We start from the raw sequence: 27,755 nt of genomic DNA, 5'->3' as shown, positions 1-27,755 counted from the left end.
CTGTTTAGCGCCACCGCAGTGATGCAAGTCGGAAGTTGTAGTTCTCGACCCCGGAAGTCTGTCCTTGCACACGAGGCGCGGCGGTACCTTAATCGCAGCGCATCCTGGGACGTGCGGGCGGTGCATGAGGGAGATGTGGTCCGCGTCGAGCTTCTCACGCCTACCTCGGGAAGCACTGGAAACTCTTCCAGGGCCCTCCAGGTGGGCCGGGGCCTCCGAACAGCCAGGAAGTCCGACCACGGAGCCTTCGTGCCGTGCTCCGCCTCCGGCGTGCACTCGGCGGGGACCGCCTTTCCTCCTCTAGGCTCGCTTCGCTGCCCCCCAGCGGTGGTGCGGCCCGGCCTTGGGACGGACTCCGAGAACCCCGAGCCGGGCCGAAAGTGCGGGGTCCTGACCGCGCCGCAGACGGGGAGCCCTCGCTCGGTCAGAGGAAGAAGAGGGTTAAACCTACCGAGAACGTTCGCTGCCGCTTCCTAGAGTGACGGGCTTGTGGAATTTTCCGTTTCCGGAGCTGGACCCTGGTGTCCCGAGTGTCCTCCGCTCTGGACGTGCTCGTGAGCTCAGGAGCTGGCATCTAGGAAACGGGGAGTTCTTCACCCGCAGCGCAGTCGGCCGCGCCAGAAGAGGCGAGGGAGAATCCGGACGGGGCGGGGCGGCGGGGGAGCGGGACATTCGCATCCCGGGGAGCCCCCAGGTCACCCCTGGATTGCGAGGTGGCTCCGCCTGAGCAGCCCTTCCTGGTGTGGTCGGGGCAGCTGCCCGCCCGGAAAATGGTCAGGCTCTAGCCCTGGGGAGGAAGAAGCCTTTGCCAAGAGCAACCGTCTACAAGCCCCAAAACCTGCGAGTGCCGGAAATGTGGACTGACCACAGCCTGCCTCCCCGGCTTCATTCACCACCAAGGCAGCCCGTCTGGTGACAAGCCTTACCGTTGTCCGGGTTATGGCAGAAGCTTCCGATGTGGCTCTGATCTGGTTAAGCACCACTGGGTACACACCGGTGAAAAGCCGCACTCCTGCCCCGAGTGTGACCATCGCTTCGGCCCTATGCTTGTGCCTAGTGTGGTAAGACTTTCAGCGTCAGCTCCAACCTGATCCAGCACCAGCGCGCTCACACGGCTAAAAGCCTTACCGCTGAGGGGACTGCGGCAAGAGTCTCAGCCTTGGCTCCAACCTGTTGCAGCACCTGCGCTCCACATGGGTGAGAAGGCCTCTAAGTGCCTTGTTTGTAGTAAGAGTTTTGTGCACAGTTGGAATCTGCTGCGGCACCAGCACAGTCACAAAGTCCGGAAACCTGATGCTTGGTGGTGAGTGTGGCCAGACCTTCGGCCACAGCTCCCACCTACCCATCCACTAGGCGGCCCACAGCAGCGAGAACCCCTGCGTCTGCCTGCAGTGTGGCAGGGCCCTAGCGCAAAGCTCCAACCTGGGCCAGCACCAGAGGACGCACTAGGGCGGCAGCCTCTGCAAATAGCCCTGGCTTCAATTTTAGCTGAAACTTCAGCTCTGACTTTGGTTCGGACTTCAAGGAAATGGAAGGAACCAGGATCTCTAAGCAGACCCCCTTCTGCTCCCTTAGGGCTGTTGAGTTTAGAGCTAATGATGGGATTCGGTTGGGGCGAGGGGGTCTCCACATCTTTTTGCCCAACCCTTTGCTAAGTCAAGGAACTCCAGTCTGGGCTGGGCATGGTGGCTCATGCCTGTAATCCCAGCACTTTGGGAGGCCAAGGTTAGCGGATCACTGGAGGCCAGGAGTTCGAGACCAGCCTGGCCAACATATTGAAACCCTGTCTCTACTTAAAAAAAAAATGCTAGCCGTGTTGGCTCTCGCCTGTAATCCCAGCTACTCGGGAGGCTGAGGCAGGAGACTCACTTGAACCCCGGGAGGCGGAGGCTGCAGTGAGCGAAGATCGTGCCACTGCACTCCAGCCTGGGCGACAGAGAGTGTCTCAAAAAAATAACAAATTTAAAATTTGTTTTTAACAAAGGAGCCCCAGTCTGGAAGAATCAGAACACTAGATCTGTGATCACTGCCTTCAAAGAGCCCAGTCAGCTGAGAGGGCTTAGGTTTGTTCTTTGAAGTTACAAAGACAGAACGTCGACCAGCTAAAGGGAGAGTTTTGGAATGGCGGGAGCTATCCAGCGTGGACCCAGCTGCCTGCAGATCTGGCAGTAGCTGACACAGTCCCTTCACAGGCCTAGGGAGTGATGGGGTTAATCACACCTAGAACAACAGCTACCTCTTCCCAGAGGAATGGGACCAGAAATCAGGCAAGCCCCTGTGAGGAGTTCCATGGCAGCACGCAGGCGGGGCATTCCTAACCTCCAGAGGGAACCATGAGGGATCCTGTGTTCTGGCAGATGGGCCAGAGAATTTGAACTTGGGACCATTGTGTGAGCCCTGGGTGTGTGAGCCCTTCAAAAGTCCTCTCAGCACGTGAGAACTATCATTATGGGTGATGCTAGGGTGGTGGGGGCCCCAGAACAGACCTGTATGTTGAGTTCAGGGGTTGCTTTGTTGCATTTCTGGGCAGGGGCAAGAGGCCCAGGATTTGTCATCTGCCCCTTCCCCTGCCTTATCCCCTTCCCTTCCAAGTTCCCCAGGCTCCTTTTCTGCCACTCTGTCAAGAGAGGGAAGAGTGGCGAAGAGTCCTTTGTGCCTGGACATTGGGGACTGAACATGGCCCTTTTGCCTGGGCATTGCCCAAACATATATTTCTACTGGCAAAACTTTGTGTATGTGGGAGCCAAGGGTAGGCTTCCCAAAGCACCTGCCTGTGCTCAGAGTAGACACCAAGCTCTGAGGCCCTTCCCTTCCCTGCTGGGGGAGGGAGTTGTCTGTTTCAAGGACCTAATGTCCACCCCTTGTGGGACAGTCCTACCATCAGTCCAGGCATCTGGTCTGCTGCCCCCCAATTTTACCATCTTTTTTTTTTTTTTTTTTTTTTTGAGACAGAGTCTCACTCTGTTGCCCAGGCTGGAGTGCAGTGGCACGATCTCAGCTCACTGCAACCTCCGCCTCCTGGGTTAAAGTGATTCTCCTGCCTCAGCCTCCCGAGTAGCTGGGACCACAGGCTTGCGTCACGACGCCAGCCAGTGTTTGTATTTTTAGTAGAGGGTTTCACCAACCCTCTACTAAAGACCAGCCTCTAGTTGGTCAGGCTGGTCTCGAACTCCTGACCTCAAGTGATCCACCCGCCTCAGCCCCCCAAAGTGCTAGGATTACAGGCATGAGCCACCATGCCTGGCAATTTTGCCATCTTTTATCAGGCCTTCTGTGTCGAGGACGCTACCCACATAGAGTAGAAGCTAAAGGGAAGGGATGTGAAGTGACCTCACCCTCAGCTTCTAGCTCATGGTGTCAAGGCTTGTGTGACCTTAGACACGTCTGCCTCTTCTGAGCCTGTTTCTTCATCTGTAAAACAGGGATGGGAGGTTGTGGTAAAGATTCCACAGCAACACTGCACACGCATGAAGTACCTGGGCCAGGGATGACTCGGCAGACCTCAGTTTCCCTCTGCCTCTTGCCTAGAGCTGTTAGCAAGCATCCATCATGCGGCTCACACAAGAGCTCCCCCCGGAGGTTACAGAAATGAAGGCAGCAGCCCCAGTCCTTGGGTAGCCTGTTGCCCCTTGAAGGAAACAGACTCAATATCAGCAACACAGAGTGAATGACGCCAGGGTGGCGAACGGGCCTTTCCTGGAGCAAATGCGGGAGGCTTCATGGAGATGACGTGTAATGAACAGCACTCATCTCAGGCTGGGAGCAGCACATGCCCCCGGCAGGGAGTCAGTGATGAGGTATGGGGTTCTTGACATCTTCCTCACCCAGGACCCTTCAGAGAGTACGAGCCAGGGTTTGAGTGAAGGGCCTGAGCCCAGCACATGCATGGTAGGCACTCAAAGAATAATTGTCATGATCAGGTCCTTTTTACACTGCTTACTAGTGGCCTTTAAGCCTCAGTTTCCTCAGAGTTGCCTTGAGTGAGTGTCAAGTGTTGTAGACCTCTGCAAAATTCATAACTGCTTAAGAATATTAGGTATGCGTAGAGTAGGCTTGGAAGAAGGATTGGTTTGCAGAATCCCTTTCAGAGACCCGTAATCTAATTTCTCACATTAGGGCAAATACTCCTGGGACCCCTCTCCTCTCCAATTGCATAAAACAGGTTCTGACCAGAACAGGGAGGCAGGCCAGACCTCAGAAGCAGAGGGACGGGCTTAATCTAACAGGATTTTATCCCATGTCCTGCATCCACTGTACCCTGTGCTGGGTTTAGAAGTAGCTTCACTGTCCAAGCTTGTGACCCAGTGCCCAAGCCCGAGATGGGAAACACATTTGTTTTGGCTGTGTGTGTGTGTGTGTGTGTGTGTGTGTTTTCAAACAAGCCAAGATTTTTACTTTTTGAGGTTCCATTTTGTTGCCCAGGCTGGTCTCTGAAACTTCCAGGCTCAAGCGATCCCCCTGCCTCAGCCTCCCAAAATGCTGGAATTACAGGTGTGAGCTACCATGCCCATTTATTTATTTATTTATTTATTTATTTATTTATTTTTGAGACAGAATCTCACTCTGTCATCCAGGCTGGAGTGCAGTGGTGCAATTGTGGCTCACTGTAGCCTCAACCTCCTGGGCTCAAGAGATCCTCCCACTTTAACCTCCCAAGAAGCTGGGGCTACAGGCATACACCACCACACCTGGCTAATTTTTTGATTTTTAAAAAATGTTTTGTAGAGACGGGGTCTCACTGTGTTGCCCAGGCTGGTCTTGAACTTCTTAGTTCAAGTGTTCCTCTGGTCTCAGCCTCCCAAAATGCTGGGATTACAGATGTGAGCCACCTAACCTGGTCTTTTTATTTTTTTAAAGAGCCAACATTTAAATAAGGAGATTTCACATCACAGTCGATTTCTGGGGCTTGGTTTGTTGTTGTTGTTGTTGTTTTTAATTGAGACAGGATCTTGCCAGGTTGCAGACTGGTCTTGAACTCCTAGGCTCAAATGATCCCCTCCTGGCCGGGCGTGGTGGCTCACGCCTGTAATCCCAGCACTTTGGGAGGCCTAGGTGGGCGGATCACGAGGTCAGGAGATCGAGACCTTCCTGGCTAACAAGGTGAAATCCTGTCTCTACTAAAAATACAAAAAATTAGCTGGATATGGTGGCAGGCGCCTATATAGTTCCAGCTACTCAAGAGGCTGAGGCAAGAGAATGGCGTGAACCCAGGAGGCAGAGCTTGCAGTGGGCGGAGATCCTGTCACTGCAATCCAGCCTGGGTGACAGAGCAAGACTCCGTTTCAAAAAAAAAAAAAGAAAAGATCCCCTGCCCCGGCCCTTCCCTCCCCCACCCACCTCGGCTTCCGAAAGTGGTAGGATTACAGGCGTCAGTCACCACACCCGGCCTGCTTTATTATTTATATCAGAAGATGCTGCAACATTGGATCTTTATGGCAGCAGTTTGTTGAGTAGTGGCTGTCCTGGACATAGGAACAGGGACACTCCCTCTTGCATCCCTGACTCAGCACGTTTCATATGTGTTACTTGCCTGTCCCCTGCAGAAAAGTACTTGAGGTTACAGTCTCCATCCCACCCCACTGTGGGTGAGAAGGACCTTTCCATGCAGTGAAGGCACTTTTCCCCTTTCCTTCACCCCTTCCTGTTCCCTACTCTGCCATTTTCCTTCTTCTCCCCCAGAACTCCTCTGTGAAATACCTGGCCTCCTTCCCTGAGCCTCCCTGTCTCCCTGCCACCCCATCTCCACTCTGTGCTATGACATCACCCCATAATTTGAAGCTCCTTTCCCTATCTGAAGGGAGGCAGAGACAGAGTGCACAGGCTCAACTAGGCAAGGCAGACCCTTGCATGCCTGGGTCAGAGGTCAGGGTCTCTGGCACACATTCCTCCCAGAGCAACTGTAGGAAGCAAGCCAGTACAGAGGTACTCTAAGCGCTAGACAGGAGGGGGTAGGAGTCGGTAACATCGTCTCCTCTGGGCTGGCCCTGCTTCTGCTTAGCTCTGGGCATAAGACTGACTCCAGTACAGTCACAGTTATGTCTCTGAGCTCACCCAGTCCTGGGTTCCAGGTTCCCAGCTCTGAGCCTGGCAAGACACACACAGGCTGGTGCTGTGGGATGTCTTGGTACGGTGGCTCACGCCTGTATTCCCAGCGCTTTGGGAGGCAGAGGTGGGCAGATCACCTGAGGTCAGGAGTTCGAGACCAGCCTGCCCAACATGGTGAAACCCTGTCTCTACCAAAAATACCTGGATGCTCAGCTGTGGTGAGGCAGGCGGTTTTGGAGGGGTACTTGGGATGCTGGAGGAGTGCCCCCCATCCCAGGCCAGATTCCCTCCTTCCCTCCCTTCCCTGGACATCCCCATAGGCATTCTCCAGGAGGATAGAGACTGTTGTCTGCACTGTCCCTGCTAAGTCCCCAGCATCCCACATGGGGCAAGCATAGAGAGCCACGAGAAAGGCCCCCACACTGCCGAGGTGATCGGCAGCTTCTCTTTCCTGGGATCTGGGTCCCTTTCCCAAAGGAGTGGAGGAAGAGGGGGAGGCTGTCCCAGGAAGGGCTGAGGAGGGGAGGCTGGCTCAGGGCAGACCTGCCTACCTTCTACCCCAGCGCAGCTGCAAGGCTGAAGGCCCCAGGGCTATTCACCCATGGGCGCAGGTGAATCCCTAGCCAGGGACAGAGACCAGGGGTCCATTTGGGAACAGGATGGTGATGGGAAAGGGAATGGCTGGCAGATCCAAGACCTGCAAAAAGGAGGTCAGGGATTCAATTCTGAGAAAGAGTCATGTAAAGTGACTCCAAATGCTAATGGAGCCAAGAAACCAAAGAAGGCAGACAATCCAGTTTGCTGGTATTGGGTGATTTATTAGGAAAACTTACAGGCAGAAGCATGGTCTACCTGCGAAACGGAGGTCTCTGCACTGCAAGGCCCCAGACCCAGGGCTTATATCGTGGGGAAAAAGTATGCATGCTCTGGAAGGAATGTACAGGTTGTTGTGGGTGTCACAGCATCTGATTTCTGGAATAGCACAAGGGTTGTTTTGGAGGAAACTTAGAGTGAAGAGGTGTTTCCTCTTCCCATGAGGGCCGGGCACGGTGGCTCACGCCTGTATTCCCAGTGCTTTGGGAGGCCGAGGTAGGCAGATCACCTGAGGTCAGGAGTTCGAGACCAGGCTGCCCAACGTGGTGAAACCCTGTCTCCACCAAAAATATAAAAATTAGCCAGGCATGGTGGCACGTGCCTGTAATCCCCGCTACTTGGGAGGTTGAGGCAGGAAAATTGCTTGAACCCAGGAGGTGGAGGTTTCAGTGAGCCAAGATCGTGCCACTGCACCCCAGTTTGGATGAAAGAGTGAGACTCCGTTTCAAAAAACAAAAACAAAAAAAAACAAAACCAAAAAACAAAAAAACACATCAGCTTGACATTTTGGAGGCATTCCCAGACTCAGGGTTAGTCAGCAGATTAGCATTTAAAAGAAAGTCTTGTCCCTACAGATTCCCTGACCTCAGCTACCCATGAAGGGTGGGAAGAGGAGTCCTTAGCAAGAAGTCCAGGAAGTTGACAACCTCCTCAGACCTGATAGGACACTCCCCTCTCCACCCTGCCTCCTGACTGATTTAATCTCAGGGGTGTGAGGACCTCTGAGATAGGCCCCAGGAGTCTCACCCGCACCACTTATGTCTCAGGGCTAACCAGAGACTCCCTGAAACAGATCCTAGAGGATTCCCAAGTGATAGGATAAATAGAGAGGTACTGAGACTTCCTGGCGTGGGTGACCTCTCCCAGGCTGGCCAACCTCCCCCATTCAGAAATTTGCTGAGCACCAGGAGTGAATGAAGTGCCCCTAGGAGTTCAAGAAGCAGAGATTTCCAGGTCCATGCACCAAAGCTCATGCGCTCAATTCTCAGGAAAGGCCTCACTCAGTTAAAAAATTTTGTATCATGAAAGGGTAAATGAATTAATTAGTGAATCTGGTTTCTAAGCCAATGGCTTACTAGAAATATTATAGTAAATCAGAAAAAAAAAAAAAAAAGGTGGTGACTCACACCTATAATCCCAGCACTTTGAGAGGCTGAGGTGGGAGGATGTTTTGAGCCCAGGAGTTGGAGACTAGCCTGGGCAACATAGCAAACCCCATCTCTAGAAAAAATTAAAAAACCAGCCAGGTGTGGTGATGTTCACTGTAGTCCCAGCTATTCAGGAGGCTGAGGCAGGAGGACCGCTTGAGCCCAGGAATTTGAGACTGCAGTGAGCTAGGATTGTGCCACTGCACCCCAGCCTGGGCAACAGAGTGAGACCCTGTCTCTAAAAAAATAATTTTTTTTAAAGAGAATTCTTCAAAGGAGATCCGCTCTTCCTTTCCTACACCCATTCCCTTTCCTCCCTTTCCTGAACAATGCTGTCTTACAGCCTCTAGGGGCAGGCAGAGCCAAAGAGGCCTCTGCCGGGTGTGGGGAGTGAGACGCAGCAAGCCAGAGCATGCATCAGACCTCCAGCAGGTGGGGGAGGGTGTCCACACGAGAGGGTGGCCTGGCTTGGCGTGGCAGAACCTGATAGGATTAGGAAGGCATCAGCCACGGGAAGGAGATGGCGAGAGAGATAAGAAACTGCTTCCACCAGCTATTGGTCAAATAAGTACACATTTGAAAGATAACAGCCAGGTTTCTCAGTGTCAGAGAAAACCGAGACACAGCTCGGGAAAGGGAGAGAATGTGGGTGGCCCTTGTGGTGTCGAATTGGAACTGGAGGTATAGGAGTAGACTCAGGATTTTCAGAAAGTGTTTAGATAGACGTAGAAATTAGTATGGGTGTGTATATGTGTATGTGCATGCAGATGTGTGTAAATGTCCATATATTCCCTAGCTCTGGAAAGCCCTGGAGCAGTGCCATCCCAATTACAAAAAGCTTTTTATGGTTTTTTGAGATAGGGTCTCTCCCTCACCCAGGCTGGGGTGCAGTGGTGCGACCACAGCCCACTGCAGCCTCGACCTCCTGGGCTCAGGTGATCCTCCTGTGTCAGCCTCTCAAGTAGCTGGGACTACAGGCATATGCCACCACACCCAGCTAATTTAAAAAAAATTTTTTTTTGTAGGGACGGGTCTTGCTACGTTGCCCAGGATGGTCCTGAACTCCTGGGCTCAAGCAATCCTCCCACCTCAGTTTCCCAAAGTACTGGGACTACAGGTGTAACAAACAGTTTTAAGGTGATCAGAATCAAGAAATGATTGAGGTGATGCTCTGGAATAATGGGGACTAGAGAGTCGTGACAACTAAATGCAATGTGTGGTGTGGTAGCATTTTTCTGGGCTGTAGTCCCTAGATGGGTAGAGAAGAAAGCCCCAGAGAGGGTGAAGAGGTGGGGATGTGGAAGACGTCAGAGAGAGCACAGGGCAGAGCGCAGAGAACTGCATCCACAGGCCTCGCCATGCCCCCAGCATGGCTACACCACACCAGCAGATGCTTCGCTTCCCAGCAGTGGACACAGGTCACTGGATCCTCACAAATGAGCAGCCAGGAGAATGTTTGCAGCCTGGAGATTCGGGGCTTTGTCAGCACCTTGGGAAGGTTTTGTTCTTGGGTTTTGGGTTTTTGGTTTTTGGATTTTTTTGGTAACAATATTGCTATATTTATTCTCCTACAGTACACTTTTAAATTGCTTCAACATTTTCCCCTCAAAATAAAAAAGAACAACAACAACAACAAATTCCAAACCTTAGAATTGAAATATTTGGCCCTTTCTCTCTCTCTTTTTTTTTTTTTGAGACGGAATCTCGCTCTGTCACGTAGGCTGGAGAGCAGTGGCGCGATCTCAGCTCACTGCAACTTCTACCTCCTGGGATCAAGCGATTCTCCTGCCTTACCCTCCTGAGTAGCTGGGACCACAGGCGCATGCCACCATACCAGGCTAGTTTTTTGTTTCGTTTTGTTTTGTTTTTTTGGTATTTTTAGTAGAGACGGGGTTTCACCGTGTTAGCCAGGATGGTCTCGATCTCCTGACCTCGTGATCCGCCTGCCTCGGCCTCCCAAAGTGCTGGGATTACAGGTGTGAGCCACTGCACCTGGCCTTGGCCCTTTCTCTTTTTATTTCCTCGCAGTTCTCTCCCTTTTTTAAAAAAAAAAATAATAAATTGAATTTATAAATAGAGGCAAGGTCTTGTTATGTTGCCCAGGCTGGTCTCGAACTCCTAGGCTCGAGGGATCCTCCCACCTTGGCCTCTCAAAGTGCTGGATTACATGTGTGAGCCACCCCACCTGGCCCCAGCTCTCTTAATTGCCAGCACTCCTCTTGGAAGTCCCTCATCTTGATTACCTTATTTAAGGTCACCTCCTCACAGGCCCTATCTTTTTTTTTTTTTTTTTTTTTTGAGAGGGAGTTTCGTTGCTTTTGCCCAGGCTGCAGTGCAATGGCGTGGTCTCGGCTCACTGCAACATCCATCTCCTGGGTTCAAGCCATTCGCCTACCTCAGCCTCCCAAGTAGCTGAGATTACAGACATCTGCCCCCACACCTGGCTAATTTTTTGGAATTTTTAGTAGAGACGGTGTTTCACCTTGTTGGCCAGGCTGGTCTTGAACTCCTGACCTCAGGTGATCTGCTTGCCTTGACCTCCCAAAGTTCAGGGATTACAGGCGTGAGGCGCCATGCCCAGCCAGGCCCTGTCTTCAAATACAGTCACACTGGGGGTTAAACAATGTATAAATTTGGGGGCGATACAAACATTCAGTCCATAACACCCCCTATACCCCAACCCTAGGCAACCACTAATCTACATCTTATCTCTACAGATGACCTATTCTGGACATGTCATATAAATGGAATCATACAATGTGTGGTCATTCGTGTCTGGCTTCTTTCATATAGCATAATGTTATCAAGGTTCATCCACACTGTAGTATCTCATTTCTTTTTATTAGGAATAATACAGTTTCACTTTATGGATTGCTGTGGTTTGAACCTGTCCCCTAAAGTTCATGTGTTGGAAACTTAACCTCCAATTCAACTGGTGAGAGGTGGGAACTTTAAGAAGTGATTAGGTTATGTGGGCTCTTCCCTCATGAATGGATTAATGGCATTATTGCATGAGTAGGTTAGTTATCAAGGGAGTGGACAGCTGATAGATAAATGGATGGGTTCTGCCCCCACCCCACCCCCTCTCTTGCTCTGTCTTGCCCTTCCGCTTTCTGCTGTGGGATGAGGCAGAAAGAAGGCCCTCACCAGATGCAGGGCCCTTGACCTTCGACTTCCAAACCTCTAGAACTGAAAGAAAGATATTTCTATTCTTTATAAATTATCCAGCCTTAGGCATTCTACGATGCAGCACAAAACAGACTAAGACATGGATATGCCACTTTCATTTCTTCAATCATCAGTTGACGGACATTTGGGTTGTTTCCACTCGGGCTATTATGAATAATGCTGCTATGAATATTCACGTACAAGGTTTTTGTGGAATATGCTTTTATTTCTTTTGGTTACATATCTAGAAGGGAAATTGCTGGATCATATAACTCTATGTTTAAACATCTGAGGAACTGCCAGACCATTTTCCAAAGTTAATGAATGATTTTACGTTCCAACCAGCCATGTGTGAGGGTTCCAGTCTCTCCACATTCTCACAAAAACTTGTTAATTAACTGTCTTTTCAGCTTTTTTTTTTTGAGTCGGAATCTCACTCTGTCACCAGGCTGGAGTGCAGTGGCGTGATCTCAGCTCACTGCAACCTACGCCTCCCAGGTTCAAGTGATTCTCCTGCCTCAGCCTCCCAAGTGACTGGGATTATAGGCGCCTGTCACCACGCCCAGCAAATGTTTGTATTTTTAGTAGAGACAGGGTTTCACCAAGTTGGCCAGGCTGGTCTCAAACTCCTGACCTCAGGTGATCCGCCCACCTCGGCCTCCCAAAGTGCTGGGATTACAAGTGTGAGCCACTGCCTGTAAATATTATCATTTAAAAATATCATTTTTAAAAATATTATTTTAAAAAAATTTTTTAATGTTTTTTAAATATTATTTTTAAAAATAATAATAATGTTATTATTATTTGAGATAGAGTCTCCATCTGTTTCCCAGGCTGGAGTGCAGTGGTGTGATCTCAGCTCACTGCAGCCTTCACCTGCCAGGTTCAAGTGATTCTCCTGCCTCAGCCTCCTGAGTAGCTGGGACTACAGGCACCTGCCACCATGCCTGGCTAATTTTTTGTGTGTTTTTAGTAGAGACTAGGTTTCACCATGTTCACCAGGCTGGTCTTGAACTCCTGAGCCCAGGTGATTCGCCCACCTCAGCCTCTCAAAGTGATGGGATTACAGGCATGAGCCGCCACTACTGGCGTAATTACCTGTCTTTTTTATTATCACCATCCTAATATGTATGATGTGGCACCTCGTTGTAGTTTTGATTTGCATTTTTCTGAGGACTAATGATGTTGAGGATCTTTTCATGTAATTATTGGCCATTTATATAACTTCTTTGAACTGTCTATTCAAGTCATTTGCCCATTTAATTTTTTTTCTTTTTCTTTCTTTTTCTTGAGACAAGGACTCCTCTGTTGCCCAGGAGTGCAGTGGCACAATATCGGCTCACTGCAGCCTCCGCCTCCATGGTTCAAGTGATTCTCAGCCTTCCGAGTAGCTGGGACTAGAGGTGCAGGCCACCACACTCGACTAATTTCTTTCTTTCTTTCCTTTTTTTTTTTTTTTTTTTTTTTTTGAGACTGAGTCTTGCTCTCTCGCCTAGGCTGGAGTGCAGTGGCGTGATCTCTTCTCACTGCGACCTCCGCCTCCCGGGTTCAAGTGATTCTCCTGTCTCAGCCTCCCGAGTAGCTGGGATTACAGGCACATGCCACCATGCCCGGCTAATTTTTGTACTTTTAGTAGAGACAGGGTTTCACCATGTTGTCCAGACTGTTCTCAAACTCCTGACCTCAGGTGATCCGCCCACCTCAGCCTCCCAAAGTGCTGGGATTACAGGCGTGAGCCACCGTGCCCAGCCTAATTCCATTTTTAAATTGGATTATTTGTCTTTTTTATCATTGAGTTGCAATAGTTCTTTATACAGTCTAGGTACAAATCCCTTACCAGATATATGATTAGCAAAGATTTTTACCTGCTCTGTGGGTTATCTTCTCCTTTTCTTTTCTTTTTTATCTTCTCTTTTTCTTAATAATGTCCTGTGAATCTCCCTGACGTCTGGGTATTTGGAAAGAAAAAGAAAAAAATTAAAGAATAATGTCATATGAAGCGCAAGAGGTTTCAATTTTGATGGTGTTCAGTTTCTGTATTTTTTTCTTTTGTTGCTTGTGCTTTTGGTGTCATATCTAAGAAAGCATTGCTTAATTCAAAGTTATAAAGATTCTAAGAGTCCTAACTTTTAGTTCTATGATTCAATTTGAGTTAACTTTTATATGTGTTGTGATATAGGGATCCAAATTCATTCTTTTGCATGCAGATATTCAATATCTACCTTGTATATATACATATATTTTTTTAATTTTTAATTTTTTTTTTTTTTGAGACAGAGTCTCCCTCTGTCGCTGAGGCTGGAGTGCAGAGACACAATCGCAACCCACTGCAACCTCTGCCTCCCAGGTTCAAGGGATTCTTGTGCCTCAGCCTCTCGAGTAGCTGGGATTAGAGGTGTGTGTCACTATGTCCAGCTAATTTTTGTATTTTTAGTAGAGACAGTGTTCTGCCATGTTGGCTGGGCTGGTCTCGAACTCCTTGCCTCAGGTAATCCGCCCACCTTGGCTTCCCAAAGTGCTGGGATTATAGGAGTGAGCTACCTCGCCCTGCCTATTGTATAATTTTTTATTGAGAGTGCTATGGTTTGAACATCCCCTCCAACTCATGTTGAAATTTAATTGCCATTGTAACAATATTAAGAGATGAGGCCTTTACGAGGTGATTAGGTCATGAAAGTTCTGTCCTCATGAGTGGATTAATGCCATTATCATGGGAATGAGTTAGTTATCACAGGGGTAGGCTCCTGATACAAGGATAAATTCAGTGCTATTTCTCTCTGTGTCTCACGTCTCACAAGATTGCATGCCTGATATGGTTTGGCTCTGTGTCCCCACCCAAATCTTGTCTCAAATTGTAATCCCCACATGTTGGGGGAATGGCCTGGTGGGAGGTGACTGAATCATGGGGGTGGACTTCCCCCTTGCTATTCTCATGATCGAATTCTCAGGAGATCTGGTTGTTTGATAAGTGTGTGGCTCTTCCTCTTTGCTCTCCCTTTCTCTTCTGCTGCCATGTAAGATGTGCCTTGCTTCCCCTTCACCTTCTGCCATTATTGTAAGTTTCCTGAGGCCTCCCCAGCCATGTAAGTCAATTAAACTTTTTTTTTTTTTTTTTTGAGACCGAGTTTCAATCTGTCACCGAAGCTGGAGTGCAGTAGCTCTGTCTCAGCTCACTGCAACCTCTGCCTCCCAGGTTCAAACAATTATCCTGCCTCAGCCTCCTGAATAGCTGGGATTACAGGTGCCTGCCACCATAGCCAGCTAAATTTTTTGTAGAGACAGGGTTTTACCGTTGGCCAGGCTGGTCTCAAACTCTGTATCTCAAGTGATCTGCCCACCTTGCCTCCCAAAGTGCTGGGACTACAGGCGTGAGCCACTGCGCCTGGCCTCTTTTTTTTCTTTCTTTCTTTTTTTTTTTAAAATAAATTACCCAGTCTCAGGTAGTTCCTTACAGCAGTGTGAAAACCAGACTAATACAAAGCACTTTCACCTTCTGCCATGGATGACCCTTGATGCTGGTGCCATGCTGTTGGACCTCTAAGCCTACAGAACTGTGAGCCAAATAAATCTCCTTTCTTTATAAATTACCCAATCTGTGGCATGGTTATAGCAGCAGAAAATAGACTACACCAGAATATAGAATATATCAAGAGTATAGAAACACAACTGACTTCTCTGTATTGATTTTGTTGTTACAGCTTTGCAGAATTTGTTTATTAGCTCTAACAAAGTTTTTTTCATAGATTCTTTAGGATTTTCTATAAAATCACCTCATCTATAAATGGAGATAGTTTTACTTCTTCCTTTCTGATTTGCTTGCTTTTTATTTTTCCTTGCCTCATGGCAAGAGCTTCCAGGCAAGAACTGGTGAGAGCTTCCAGTACAAGGCTGAATAGATGTGGCAAAAGTGGGCATCCCTTTCTTGTTTCTGATCTTAGAGGAAAAGCTTTTATTCTCTCACCATTGAGTATGATGTTGGCAGTGGGTTTTTTCATAGATGCCCTTTATCACGTTAATTGAGTTTCCTTCTATTCCTAGTTTGCTGAGTATTTTTATGATGAAGGGTGCTGAATTTTGTCAAATGCTGGTTTTACACCGATTGAAATAATAATGTTTTCCTTTATTGTATTGATGTAGTGTATTAATTGATTTTCATAAGTTAAGCTAACCGTACATTCCTGGGATAAATCCCACCTGGTTATCCTTTTTATATATTTCTGAATTTTATTTGCCAGTATTTTCTTGAGGATTTTTATGTCTATATTCATAAGAGATATTAGTCTCTAGTTTTCTTGTGATGTCTTTGTCTGATTTTGATAGTAGGGTAATACTGGCCTCAGAATAAGTTGGGAGGTTTTCACTGTCATGACTTTTATAACCTAATTATAAGTAATTCTTGCCAGGTACGGTGGCTCATGCATGTAATCCCAGCACTTTGGGAGGCTGAGGTGGGTGGATCACCTAAGGTCAGGAGTTCGAGACCAGCCTGGCCAACATGGCAAAACCCCATCTCTACTAAAATTACAAAATTTAGCCAGATGTGGTGGCCGTATGTGTAATCCCAGCTACTTGGGAGGCTGAGGCACGAGAATCACTTGAACCCAGGAGGCAGAGGTTGCAGTGAGCCGAGATCGTGCCACTGCACTCCAGCCTGGGTGATAGAGCAAGACTCTGTCAAAAAAAGAAAGAAAGAGAGAGGAAAGAAAGAAAGAGAATGAGAGAAAGAGAGAAAGAAAGAAACTCCTATAGTATTCCACAGGTCACATAGACCAACCCTGGTGCATTGTGGGAAGGGACTAAAAAGGGTGTGAACACCAGGAGTAGGATCACTGAGAACTATCTCAGCAGATGGCTGCCATAGCCACCAACTGACTAACAGTCACTGAACACTTACCATGTGCCAGACATTGTGCTAAGCTCTTCACTTGGCTTATCTCCTTGAATCTTCCCAGCAACCTTATGAGGTAAGTAGGTGCTGTTATTATTGCCATGTTACAGATGAAGAAATTGAGATACAGAGATTAGATTCACCAAACTGCCCAAACTCCCACAGCTATTAACTGGTGGAACCAGGAATCAAACTCAGTAGGGTGTGCATATAATATACTTTGGGTGGTTGTTGTTGTTGTTGTTGTTGTTGTTTTGAGACAGGGTTTCACTCTTTCACCCAGGCTGGAGTGCAGTGGCATGATCTCGGCTCACTGCAACCTCTGCCTCCTGGGTTCAAGCGATTCTCCTGCCTCAGTCTCCTAAGTAGCTGGGATTACAGGTGTGCACCACCATACCCGGCTAATTTTTGTATTTTTAGTAGAATAATTTTTGTATTTTTAGTTTCACCATGTTGGCCAGGCTGGTCTCGAACTCCTGACCTCAACTGATCCACTACCCTTGCCCTCCCAAAGTGCTGGGATTACAGGCGTGAGCCACCGCGTCTGGCTTTTTTTTTTTTTTTTTTTTTTTTTTTTTTTTTAAAGAGACATGGTCTTGCTCTGTTGCCCAGGCTGGAGTGCAGAGGTGTCACCATAGCTCACTGCAGCTTCAACCTCCTGGGCTCAAGTGATCTTCCCACTTAAGCATCCTGAGTAGCTGGGACCACAGGCGCCCACCACCAAGTCTGGCTAAATTTTAATTTTTTTTTGTAGAGATGGGGGTCTCGCTTTGTTGCCCAGGCTGATCCCTAACTCCTGGCCTCAAGCAGTCCTCCCGCCTTGGCCTCCCAAAGTGTTGGGATTACAGGCGTGAGCCACTGCGCTCAGTCTGTGTATCCTGATTACTAAATTTTGGGGTGTCTCCTTAAATTCTGTGCCAGAAGCCAGTGCCTCACTCGCCCTACCCTAATTCCACCCATCCCGGTGACCCAATGTCCCCGTTCAACCTGCACCATGGCGCTTCCCAGCCCCGCTCCTAGCGCCTCCTCCCGCCCCTAGGGGTCGCCGTCGCGCCGTCATTCCCTTCCTTCGATTCCCGGGCGAGACGCGCAAAAGGTGGGAGGAGGAGAGGCCCGCGCGTGTGCATGCGCATGGCGCGGACTCTCTCATCCTGGTCAGGGAGTGGAGGGGTTGGGTCTCAGGCAGCTGTTAGCGGAGTCCTCAGTGTCTCGGTCGTTTCTCCCTGTCTTGGTGAGGGCCAGGGGACAGGTCGGGGCAGTATTTGGGGGAAGCGAGAGACAAGCAGGGCGGGCTGGATACGGAGCGCCCTATGACTGAGGTTAGGGAGGACGCCCGAGACCCCCGGTATCCTAGTCCTGGGCCGTGGGCTCCGGACGCCGAGCCAGGACGCCTCCAGCTCCCAGGGTCCCTTGCGGGGACCACGTTTCCCCACAGGCCCCGCGGCTGCCGGGTCCTCGCCACGTCCCCTTCCCGGAGCTACGCGCCCGGCTGGGTTCCGATCCGCCGTGTCTCTCGGGGGCGGCTCGCGGGGCAGGGGCGCTCCCGGCTCGGCCGCACGCCCAAGTGTCATGCGGGAGGTACGCGGGCACGGGACCTCACCGGGTAAGAGCGAGCGAAGGGGCCGGGCGCGGTGGCTCACGCCCGTAATCCCAGCACTTTGGGAGGCCGAGGCGGGCGGATCACGAGGTCAGGAGTTCGAGCCCAGCGTGGCCAATATGGTGAAATCCCTTCTCTACTAAAAATGCAAAAATTAGCCGGGCGTGGTGGCAGACGCCTGTGGTCCCAGCTACTCGGGAGGCTGAGGCAGGAGAATCGCTTGAACCCGGGAGGCAGGGGTTGCAATGAGCCGAGATCTCGCCACTGCACTCCAGCCTGGGGAACACAGCGAGACTCCCTCTCAAAAATAAATAAATAAATAAATAAATAAATAAATAAATAAATAAAATCGAGCGAAGGGCCGCAGCCCGGGCCCACCGCCTCCACCTGAACACGCGCCTCCGCCGAGCCCCTCGACCCCGCGCCAGGCGAGGCTTGGTGGGGCGTTCCGTGGACCCCACACGCACGTCGGTGTTATCAGGAGGGAAGGGGCGGGCCAGCACCTCCACCGCCTTTGTGGCCGGCCGTCCACCCTCCATTCTCCTGCTGGAGCCGTTTCCCAGCGATTCTCCGGCAGTGCTGGCTGCAGCACACCCGGCCCGCCTTAAAATCTCAGCCGCCTCCCCCGTCCCGGAGTCCTCCCCTGGGTTCTGTCCTTAACCGCATCACCGACCCCACATACACACAGGCATGAACACCCATCTTTTCACACGCCCCGTTTGCTTTCTCAGAACTTAGCAGATACTCTTAAGCTGAGAGGGTTTGGTGAGGTTAAAATTTATCTTGTGACATTGAGTCCAGCAGTTCAGAGCCTTGAACACCTCAGTACATGGCCTTGACCTTAGTTTATTACTTCTGTATTCTGCCGGGCGCTGCGGCTCACGTCTGTAATCCCAGCACTTCGGGAAGCCAAGGCGGGAGGATCGCTTGAGCCCAAGAGTTGGAGAGTAGCGTAGGCAACAATGAGATCCTGTCTACACTAATTATTTAAAAAAAAAAAAAAAATTAGCCAGGTGTGGTGGTGCACACCTGTGATCCCAGCTACTCAGGAGGCTGAGGGAGGACCGCTTGAGCCCAGGAGGTCGAGGCTGCAGTGAGCCATGATGGTGCCACTGCACTCCAGCCTGGATGATAGAGGGAGAGCCTGTCTCTAATACTAATAATAATCAATAATAATACTGTACGGTGTGCCCATTACTCAGGAGGCACTGTAGTAGAAGGATAAGCTGTGGCGGTAACTGAGGATAAACAGATAACCATTTAGCTAAAAAGGTTCTTAACCTTGGCTGTATGTTGTTACTCCTGGGTGCAGCACAGGCAAAATAATTTTGAAAGCTCCCAGGTAATCCTAATGTGCAGCTAGCACTGAGAACCACTGCTTTAACCCCTGAGGAAGGTAGGTAGGGCCTAGGGTGGCCCGAAGCACTGGGCCGGGCACCTTCAGTAGGGAGCAATCTCAACCCTTTATCCCTGTGAGTTACTCATGTTGTAACATTTTCTGTGGGTTCCATGCTGTGAAAACAGTAAACACTGCCCTACAGTAACAAGCATGCTTGACAGCCCTTGTGTCAGATCATCCATTGGAAGAGAGGGGAATCAAATCACAAAAGGCCAACTGGAAAACACACTCATCTAGGGATGAGATTAGGAAAGCCTGGGCAAGGCTGATGACAGGGAATGTAGGAGAGGAGTTATAGTCACAGGAAGAATGTTGAGTGATAGTAGAAAACTAGATGGAAATTTCTGGCAGCCTGTGGTACTTTTAATTGGCACAAGGACTGATTTTGGTAACAGGTCCCCCTGACTCCCAAAGGAGAGCTGCGGGAATTGCTGTGGTCTTCCTAGGGCTCTCAAGACCATGAATGGGCTGGAGTCTGGACCAGTCTCAGGCGCTAGCAAATTGAACAGTAGCTCATTCATACTGGTATAAGAGCTGCTGCTTTATCGAGGCCAGAGGCCCTTTCTTATATGGGGCAGCAGCTGCGCTCCTGGGAATGATTCCTACATAAAAGATTCCACATGGAAAAAAAATAAGCTCTGTGCATTCCATGAAGATGCTCATTACAGCATTATCTCTACTAATGATCTATTCCAATAATAAAGGAAATGAATACAATATAATATGGTATTTCAAACAAAGCCATTAAAATAGATCATTATGAAAGAATGTGAATGAATGAGAAATGTTCATAAGTTAAAAAAAATGCTTATTTTTCAGAGAGCAAAATTAGACTCGTCTGTTGCTTGGAATGGCTTCCTCTTGCTCTGTGTCTAAACTATGATTATGGAGTAGTTAAAATGCATATGCATGTTGGCAAAGCCTGAATAAAATATGCAAACGTGAAAATATTTTTTGTAGAGGAGATGAAATTATGGAGGAAGGAGTGTGTCTATTTCAAAATTGTCCTAATGAGAAGTATTGTGGCATAGTAGTTCAGAGGAAGCTCCCTGGAGCCAAAAATTTTTTTACCGTATATATGGCTTTTCTAAATTACTTAAACTTTCTATGCCTCAGTTTCTTCATCTGTAAAATGGGGTAATCGTTAGTATCTTGGAGAGTTGTTGTGAGGTCTAACCAATATGTGGAAACTCTTAGAATAGTACCTGGCACGTAGTAAGTACACTGTAAGTCCTGGCTATTTCAACTCCGTATTATTTATAGCTTAATAAAATATTTTAAAGATAGTTGGCCAGTCAGCACTGATACTCCTGTCTACCTGTGTTACATCTCAGAAGAAGCTTAGCCTATCTGTGCTGACACTTACTGAAGTATAAGTTATATATAAAACACACCCATTTTAAGTGTACAGGTTGCTGGTTTTTGGTGAATGTGTACACGGGCATAACCATCATCACATTCAGGGTGCAGAACTTTGCCATCACCCTCTCATGCCCCATGCAGTCAGCTGCTCTCTCCCTGACCCAGCCCCAGAGAACCACTGGTCTACTTTCTGCCCCTATGAGTAAGTTTTGCTTTTTGTAGAAATAGAATTTCACAGAAATTGAATCATATAGTATGTATTCTCTTGTGTCTGGCTTCTCTGGTTTAACATAATTTTGAGATTCATCCATTGCTTGCAGGTAACAGCAGTTCCTCTTTGTTGCTAGTATTCTGTTACATGAGTAAACCACACTTTATTCTTCCACCCATTGATGGACATTTGGATGTTTCTAGCTTATGCCTATTATGAATAAAGCTGATATGCACATTTGTGAAAAAGTCTTTGTGTGGACATATGTTTTTATTTTCCTTGAGTAAATCCTAAGAGTAGAATTATTGAGTCATGTGGTAAGTGTACATTTAATTTACTGTTAACCAAAACTGGTTTCCAAAATGCCCAGGCCATTTTACATTTCCCCAGCAACGTGTGAGACTCCATATCCTCAGGCAACAGTTAGCACCTTCAGTCTGCTCGATTTTAGTGGGTGCATAAGGGCACTCCTTGTGGTTTTAATTTGCATTTCCCGGTGACTGATGATAGCACATCACTTTTTTTTGTATTATTATACTTTAAGTTTTAGGGTACATGTGCACAATGTGCAGGTTTGTTACATATGTATACATGTGCCATGTTGGTGTGCTGCACCCATTAACTCGTCATTTACATTAGGTATATCTGCTAATGCTATTCCTCCCCCCTCCCCCCACCCCACAACAGGCCCCTTCCTGTGTCCAAGTGTTCTCATTGTTCAATTCCCACCTATGAGTGGGAACATGCGGTGTTTGTTTTTTTGTCCTTGGGATAGTTTGCTGAGAATGAGCACATCACTTTTAAATGGTAGCTCACTTCTAGGGAAGGAAGGAGAGCGATGAGTCAAAAGAAGTTCCACTGTTTTTGAGCTTAGGTGTCCAAGAGAATAAAACTGGTGCCACCAACAAAAGTGAAATTAGGAGTCAGTGATTTTTTGGCATAGGGGTATTAAATTTGAAGTGATGGCAGGATGTTAAGGGGGAAATACCTGGGTGGCAGCATGCTTTGCAGGCTTGGAGCTCAGTGGGAGGTCAGGTCCTGAGATAAGAGCCAAGTATCCGCTGAGAGGTGAAGCACAAACAGGGAGAGAGAGAGAGAGATGAGACCCAAGGATCAAGCCAGGGCTGAGTGGCCAGAAGCATCTGTTCCCCAGTCCCCATTTCCAAGTAATGGAAAATCCAGACTGACAGGCCTAATAGGCCTAAAAATAGATAAAATTAGCCCACTTATATATGAGCCACTGGAATACTTTCTAGTCCTATTGCAAACTCTACTCTTGGCTACTTTGTTAAAATTGTAAATTAAAAGTTATCTATACCCTTTTTAAAAAAGAGTTTCAATATGGTTTGTGACAATCAGTTAATTATCTTTGTGGCCTGAGGGGCCCCCTTCTTTTAATCACCTTAACCAATAAAGCAATAATGTCTTTCTGAAGTTGATTCTTTTTGATGGTTTGTGTTTGGATGTTTAAGGTTAATGAGGAAATGATCCTTACCACGCTTTTGTAATTTTAATACAGACAGGGTCTTGCTTTGTTGCCCAGGTTAGTCTCCTGGGCTCAAGGATCCTCTGGCCTCAGCCTCCCAAAGTGCTAGGAATATAGGCATGAGCCACTGTGCCCAGCCTCTTGCTACACTTTCATTCAGGATAAAGATGGTAATATCCAAGACTACTGAAAGTCTTATAACCCCAATCCAAATTTTAAAATAAATCTTACTATTAAGAAGCATTGATTGGCCATGTGCAGTGGCTCACGCCTGTAATCCCAGCACTTTGGGAGGCTAAGGTGGGTGGATCACGAGCTCAGGAGTTTGAGACCAGCCTGAAAAACATGGTGAAATCCTGTCTCTACTAAAATACAAAAGAAAATTAGCCGGCCATGGTGGCAGGTGCCTGTAATCCCAGCTACTCAGGAGGCTGAGGCAGGAGAATCACTTGAACCCGGGTGGCAGAGGTTGCAGTGAGCCGACATAGATAGCACCACTGCACTCCAGCCTGGGTGACAGAGCAAGACTCCCTCTCAAAAAAAAAAAAAAGCATTGATTATAGGAAGCCGGGCATGGTAGCTCATGCTTGCAATCCCAGCACTTTGGGTGGCCCAGGTGGGCCAACCGCTTGAGCCCAGGAGTTTGAGAGCAGCTTGGGCAACATGATAAAAACCAGCTTCTACCAAAAAAAAAAAAAAAAAAAAAATGCTGGGCCTAGTGGTGTGCAACTACAGTCCCAGCTACTTGAGAGACTGAAGTGGGAGGATCACTTGAGCCAGAGAGGAAAAGGTTGCAGTAATCAGAGATCATACTACTGCATTCCAGCCTGGGCAACAGAAATAGACCCTGTCTTTAAAAAAAAAAAGAAGAAGAAGAAGAAGAAGAAGAAGGAAAGAAAACGTAAAATAGTAATAAAGAAGCATTGATTATAGGATTCTGAAAGCAAAGTCTCCTTTGCAGTTTGTAGTAAAATTTTTCTGTGGTTTTCTCTCCCTCTAGAGAGAATGATGGCTCTGGGATCTGAAATCTTTCCTTCCGCAGGAACTGGACACGGCAGTGAGGACCAGCGTATCCAAGAGGATGGACTTAGTGATGGGGAACACCCAGGGACATGCCCGAGAGCCTCAAGAAACATCTTCAGATGACATTGCCCAGCGTCTTACATTAGAGAACTCTCCAGACAGCCCCCGAGGCCTGGGGCCGGGTGCTGCTCCCAGACTGTGAGCTCGTGGCCACGGGAAGCCTGAGTGCGGCAGAGGCCCCACAGCTGCGCCAAGTGCGGCAAAGCCTCCCGTACAGTTACTCCCTGAGCGGTCATCTCCGAAGCCCTGCTCATGAGAAGCCTCCCCTTTGCCCTGACTGTGGAAAGCGTTTCAGCCAGAGCTCCTTCCTGCTGCAGCACCGGCAGATTCACCCAGGGCCGTCAGCCCTGCAAGTGCAAGGCCTGCGGGAGGGGTTTTACTCAGAGCGCATTCCTCCTCCAGCACTGGCGGGTCCACAGCGACTGACGAGAGACCTTGTCGCTGTCCCCAGTGCGGCAAGACCTGCTGTGGCCGCTCCAACCTCATCAAGCACCAGCGAGTCCACTCGGGAGAAGCCATTCGTCTGCGGGAGTGCGGCAAGGGTTTAGCGGCCAGCTCTGCTGCTGGCTCACCAAGGTGCACACACTGGCCGAAGCCCTGCGTCTGTCCCCAGTACCAGCAGGTTTTTGGGGACCGGTGGAAGCTGATCGGCCACCAGCGAATTCACACAGGAGAGTGTCCCTTCTGCTGCTGCAGCTGCGGTGACAGTGTCAATGAGAAGACCTCCCTCTCCCAGCGCGTCCTTCCGCACCCAGGGGAGAAGACCTGCAGGGGTGGGAGCGTGGAGAGCGTCAGCCTCGCACCCAGCTCAGTCGCCCCGGACAGCACCTCCGGGCTCCGGCCCTGTGGGAGCCCCGGGTCCTTCCTTCAACATCTGCCCCCATCCACACTCCTGCCCCGACCTCCCTTCCTTTATCCTGGCCCCCCACTCAGTCTCCAGCCTCTGGTTCCATCCGGCCTTCCTGCAGTGCCTGCAGTGCCTCCGGGAGGCCTGGAAGTTGCCCAGGTTCCGCCAGCCACCCAGCCGGCAGCTCAGCAGGAGGGGGCGATGGGGCCCAGAAGCTGTGCGAGCGCGGGACGGGACTCGCGGGAGGCGGTTCAGGCCCCAGGCTACCCTGAGCCAGCCCGGAAGGCCTCGCAGCACAGAGCGGCCCGACCGCTCGGCGAGGCCAGGGCCAGGCTTCAGCGACAGTGCCGAGCTCCTCCGCCGCCCTCGAACCCACACTGGAGAGGAGCCCTACCAGTGTTTCCGGTGTGGAAGGCCTCCAGCCGGAGGTCCAACCTGGCCCGACACTGAAGAACCAGCGTGCTGCAGCCCTGGGTGGAATTGTTGCAGCCGCCGGTGGACTGTGGATCTGAGATGCAGTCCCCTCCCTCCACACAGACCCGCTCAGGACGGCTTTTCTGTATGGCAGATCTTTCTCAGAAGTGCTGGGGGCTATTTTGTTTGTTTTTTTCCCCTGAATTCTCACTCCTTTCCCTTATACATTAAGGGATTTAGGCAGGTGCGGCTGCGGGCGGTGACTCACACCTGTAATCCCAGCGCTTTAAGAGACCGAGGTGGGAGGATCGCGTGAGCCCGAAGAATTTGAGACTAGCCTGGGCAGCCTAGCGAGACCGCATCTCTGTGAAATAAAAATAAAACGAGCTGGTGTGGTGGCGCTGGCCTGTAGTCCCAGCTACTCAGGAGGGCGAGGCGGAAGGATCGCTTGAGTTGGAGAGTTCAAGGCTGCAGTGAGCTATGATCAGGCCACTGCACCCCAGCGTGAGAGACAGAGTGAGACCCTGTCTCTCTAAAATAACTAAAATAACAAAAGGATTTAGGTAGGTAGTAGGCAAAGGTATATTATCGAAGTAACAATATACAAGGTATATTCTTGGTGTGGACAGGAATAATATTGTGTTATCTTAATATTAGTGATTAATATTATTTCTCTCTCCTTTTTTTTTTCTTGAGACGGAATCGTGCTCTTTTGCCTAGGCTGCAGTGCAGTGGCATGATCTCTGCTCACTGCAACCTCCATCTCCCGGGTTCAAGCGATTCTTCTACCTCAGCCTCCTGAGTAGCTGGGATTACAGGCGCCCACCACCACGCCCAGCTAATTTTTGTATTTTTAGTGGAGAGGGGGTTTGACCATGCTGGCCAGGCTGGTCTCGAACTCCTGACCTCAGGTGATCCGCCCACCTCAGCCTCCCAAAGTGCTGGGATTATAGGCATGAGCCACCGCACCCAGCCTCTCTTGTGCTTTTTAGATAAGTATTTTTAAACGTGTTTGTTGGTTGTCGGCTGGGCGCGGTGGCTCACGCCTGTAATCCCAGCACTTTGGGAGGCGGAGGAGGGCGGATCACGAGGTCAGGAGATCGAGACCATCCTGGCTAACACGGTGATACCCCGTCCCTACTAAAAAAAATACAAAAAAATTAGCCGGGCATGGTGGCGGGCTCCTGTAGTCCCAGCCAAGCTGGAGGCTGAGGCGGGAGAATGGCGAATGGCGTGAACCCGGGAGGCGGAGCTTGCAGTGAGCCGAGATCGCGCCACTGCACTCCAGCCTGGGCGACAGCGAGACTCCGAATCAAAAAAAAAAAAAAAAAAAAGTTTGTTGGTTGTCTTAACGATGTGCTATTAGAGTGAGGAAAAAAAGTTACCCTATGAGAATTTAAACTGCATGAACGTCTGTGGTAGCATTACTGGTTCGGTTCCAAGCTTGCTACCTCAATCCTTGATGCCTCTTTCTCCCAATCCAAGTAGTATCAGGCACTGCCGTCTACTTGTTGTACCTCAGAAGAGTTTTTCGACAGCACCCCGTGCCCTCTGTGGCCTGTGCTCTCTCACAGGTGCAAGTCCTGTCATCATGAGCCTGGACTGTTGCAGAAGACTCCTAGCCAATCTCCCCTGCTTCCTGCCTCTGCATTCTGGTTCAGCATCCATAGAACCTACCAGTTATTATAGATTCCTCCCTCAGACTCCAGACTCCAACACTAAATCTGATGTCAGTCTCCTGCCCGAAAGGATCTCCTGCCTGCCACTCCCACCCCTCCACCCCCTCCACTGACCCCAGCAGGGCCTACAGAACAGGGTTCAAATGCTTTAGCATGGCATGCATGCTTCTCCATTGGGCTTCGCCTGACCTCTGTGCCTTTGCTGGCCAGGGCCTCCTGCACCTCTGTGTCTTTGCACTTGATTTATTTCTTTCCACTGCCCAAAATGACCTTTCCCCTTTTCTGTCTCCCAGACTTGCCCTACTCATTCATATGAGCCCCACTTCCACTTAGAGACTGCCCCACCTCTCGTGTCACACCTGATGTGGTGAGTGCTCCAGTGGCATTAAGAACATAGGGCATGTCTGTCTGGTAACCTGTCTATCTCCCCAGCAGACTGAGCTCCACGAGAGCAGAGACCCTGGTGCAGGGCCTGGCTCACAGTGGGTGCTCAATTAATATTACTTATGTGAAGGAACCACTTCCAGCTGCTCAAGTATTCTATGCTAAAACTTGGGTTTCTTTCATCCTTGTTGTCCTCCCAAGATACAATGTGTACATAATTGGAAAGTTAGCCAAGGTGACTATGAAGGTGACCCCACCCAATCAATCTATGTCTTCCTGGTTATTGTGCCTGTCATTCGATGATTCCATGGTTATGTCTATAGTGATAACAGAAAAAAGCAACTGAAAACAATATTATTTACTCGGGTCTCGTGCATCTCCTCCACACATTTGTAGAAATGAGATTACCACAAATTGCCAAGACGGTTACATCAAATTTTCAGCAGCATCAGTCATAGGACAAAAAGGCCTTTGAGTGTATTTTTAATAATCAGCATTTACTGGTGGCAAAATACTGGTTTAGAAAATATCTGAGATTATGGTCAGGCACGGTAGCTCACGCTGGTAATCCCAACACTTTGGGAGGCTGAGGCAGATGGATCACCTGAAGTCAGGAGTTCAAGACCAGTCTGGCCATAATTTCAGATGGTGAGATTATAGTGAAACCCCATCTCTACTAAAAATGCAAAAATTAGCTGGGCGTGATGGCGCACATCTACAATTCCAGCTACTCAGGAGGCTGAGGCTGCAGTGAGCTGAGATCGCACCACTGCACTCTAGCCTGGGCGACACAGTGAGACTCCGTCTAAAAAAAAAATCTGAGATTAATAGGTTGCCATTTTAGGAGCTCTTTATAGACCAGCTGGCCTAGTGGTCCTGGTTCCGTAATATGTGAAGTAAAGGTCTCGCAGGGGAGCACCAGTTTCAAACTCTGTCCTAGTTTGCAGCCTTGGCTGGAGTGACCCCAGTCATGAGGCAAACTGAGCACAAGTGTGCAAGTGTCATGGATTCAGCCAGAACATCAGTGTTCCCAGCATCAGACACAGATTCGGGAGAAATCAAGTCACAGTGTAGAGATGTATTGTGATGTGTCACTACACTATTATGAAATGGAAGAAAATAAAATTACAGCCTCAACCTTTAAACATTTAGCAACTTGGGCTGTATCTCA

The 27,755-nt window shown here is 49.1% G+C and overlaps 2 protein-coding genes across 4 annotated transcripts in view; one reads left to right on the top strand and one right to left on the bottom strand.

Annotated features, from left to right (window-relative positions):
• Nucleotides 1-10,816, bottom strand: part of ARMC5 (armadillo repeat containing 5) — an 18,554-nt gene extending 7,738 nt beyond the window's left edge. For 2 of the 3 annotated variants that reach the window (XM_063797780.1, XM_063797781.1), the window contains exon 1: nucleotides 88-10,816. In XM_063797780.1, coding sequence (XP_063653850.1) covers nucleotides 88-126 — 39 coding nt within the window. In that variant the 5' untranslated portion in view covers nucleotides 127-10,816. The remainder of the gene's footprint in view (nucleotides 1-87) is intronic. The other variant, XM_016929757.4, reaches the window with a different exon arrangement.
• ZNF843 (zinc finger protein 843) lies at nucleotides 10,816-27,729 on the top strand. The gene is given in 3 exon segments (XM_063797783.1): nucleotides 10,816-17,725; nucleotides 23,178-23,934; nucleotides 23,936-27,729. Coding segments are annotated over 2 exon segments (1,044 nt in total). The 5' UTR covers nucleotides 10,816-17,725; nucleotides 23,178-23,512; the 3' UTR covers nucleotides 24,558-27,729.
• The last annotated feature ends 26 nt before the right edge of the window (nucleotides 27,730-27,755 follow it).

Source organism: Pan troglodytes, chromosome 18 (assembly GCF_028858775.2).
Source record: "Pan troglodytes isolate AG18354 chromosome 18, NHGRI_mPanTro3-v2.0_pri, whole genome shotgun sequence".
In the NCBI taxonomy this organism is placed as follows: Eukaryota; Metazoa; Chordata; class Mammalia; order Primates; family Hominidae; genus Pan; species Pan troglodytes.
Note: the sequence above shows the minus strand (reverse complement) of the source record. Positions and strands in the feature narration are given on the sequence as shown.